This window comes from Zerene cesonia, chromosome 7, assembly GCF_012273895.1.
Source record: "Zerene cesonia ecotype Mississippi chromosome 7, Zerene_cesonia_1.1, whole genome shotgun sequence".
NCBI classification, from domain to species: domain Eukaryota; kingdom Metazoa; phylum Arthropoda; class Insecta; order Lepidoptera; family Pieridae; genus Zerene; species Zerene cesonia.
Window position 1 is genome coordinate 293,282 of NC_052108.1, and position 1,912 is coordinate 295,193.

Genomic DNA, 1,912 nt, shown 5'->3' on the forward strand with positions numbered 1-1,912 from the left:
TTAAACAACTTCACAGAAATTCAGCTTGTTGGGACTTTATGTAACTTCGAATGTCTAAATTGACCGGACTATTAAGCGATAATTATAGCGATAGTTGCGGATTTAAGAAAGCTGACATTGACAGCGAATTGACCGGAACACTCGTCAATTCTCAAATCACGATCACGGATCAATGTCAGTGAGAAATTGTCATTATATGTCTATTTGCTAGTTGATACGTTTAATACTGAGTTGATACGAATTCATCAAAGTATAAATAAAATAATACAAGTGTTTGGTAAATATTATTTATATGAATTTAAGAAGTTATGAGTGTGTTTGGTAACCAGCGTCCTACAACCAAAACAATATGGCCACCGAAAAGGCCGATCTTTTATTCTTCGATACATTTTCTCATGACGCTAGTGAGGTAAGTACTGTTTTTTTTTATTTGTTTAAAATACTATTTATTACTATATATTACTTACATGCCACATTTTTAATCATGTTTCAAAAACAACCTCACTCTGCAACTTATGTGTATCTCAGATGTATATGTGCAGATTAATTTCAGGATTTGAACTTAGACCTCGTACAGTTTCCCAAATCGGTGTTTGTAACAGAAATAAGGATAATACCACTCGGAGCTCGTGTAGAAGGTGATTTTCCAGGTGGGGTGCGCCTTGGTGCTACAAATCCAACCAAGTTTCATATTGACTTCTTCGTAAATGACTTAAGTAAGCCAGGAGCATGTACTTTTGAAGCTTTGGGAAGTCTTGATTACTGTCAGAATGGACAAATACATATGGAATGCAGTTCGGATGCGGAACAACCTAGAATACCTACAGATGGACTAGTTTTGAGAGGTAAGTTTAATGTTTGTAGTAAAATAGTACAGTAATGCTTTAGACTACTCACAAATAGTAGAAGTTGTGTAGTTAACTTGTAAATCAAGTTCACACTTATCTCATAATCAATTTTTTCCTATTCTTAAAAAAAAAAGATTTTTAAAGCATTTCAGTGCTACAAAATTATATGTATTAAATCTATAACTAATTCTTCTATCGCTAGAACGGAAGGCACTTTTCTTAATTAAATTGCTTTTTGAAATAAAACTAAAACAGTGGCAGTGGATGGACTGTTTTACTTAATTGATTTAAATATTCTTAGGGCCTATTTATTCTTAGGGAATAAGTTTTTTCAGTGTTTTGACGATTTTATAACTTCTCCATCTTAATTACAACCTAAACTTATGTTGTGAAAAGGAAAGGCATGATTATTTATTTTTTCATGCTGTTAATGTTAAGAGGAAAGACGTGATTGTTTGTATGTGTTTGAAATACATGAACTTTAATCATTACCCCACCAATAATTATTATTTCTGAGAGTCATTTGAAAATGATTCTTACTTACTACTTTTTATTCCTGTTCAACTTGAGTGAGGTCAAGATTGAAAATAATAGCAATTATTTCAAACTTATAATGTAATTTTCAGGTTGTTACACCACTATTACACTAGCAGTATACGGCAGCTTAACACAAATCTTGCCTGAAACTCCAGCTACTGTGAGTGCTCCACCAAACATACAGCGGCCAATAAGTAGAGAGGTTGCTGCGCTGCCAACAAATGTTCCTCAATCATCTGATTGGAATCAAGATGCGTCTAATCCGATCCCATCTTACACTGGCAATGTTGCTACTGCCAACCCAGAGGCATATGAACAACCAACATATCCAGAAAATTATGACAATCCAATGTACAGAAATGAGTACTATGATAATGAGGCCAGAAAAGATCCTAGAACATATCACCATTTGGAAGAAAACGAGTGGGAGAAAGAGAGACGGGACTTGAGCTGCGAAAGAGACCCAGATAGACTGAGACACAGCCCTCGGTCTATGGAAATGGATCGAGAGAGGCGGGAAGGCCGGA

At 35.0% G+C, this 1,912-nt stretch overlaps 1 protein-coding gene across 1 annotated transcript in view; it reads left to right on the top strand.

Annotated features, from left to right (window-relative positions):
• The first annotated feature begins 159 nt into the window (after nucleotides 1-159).
• Nucleotides 160-1,912, top strand: part of LOC119828179 (protein virilizer) — a 14,128-nt gene continuing 12,375 nt past the window's right edge. Inside the window, exons 1-3 of the mRNA XM_038350278.1 lie at nucleotides 160-409; nucleotides 554-845; nucleotides 1,475-1,909. Of these exons, the coding sequence (XP_038206206.1) occupies nucleotides 350-409; nucleotides 554-845; nucleotides 1,475-1,909 (787 nt within the window). The 5' untranslated portion in view covers nucleotides 160-349. The remainder of the gene's footprint in view (nucleotides 410-553; nucleotides 846-1,474; nucleotides 1,910-1,912) is intronic.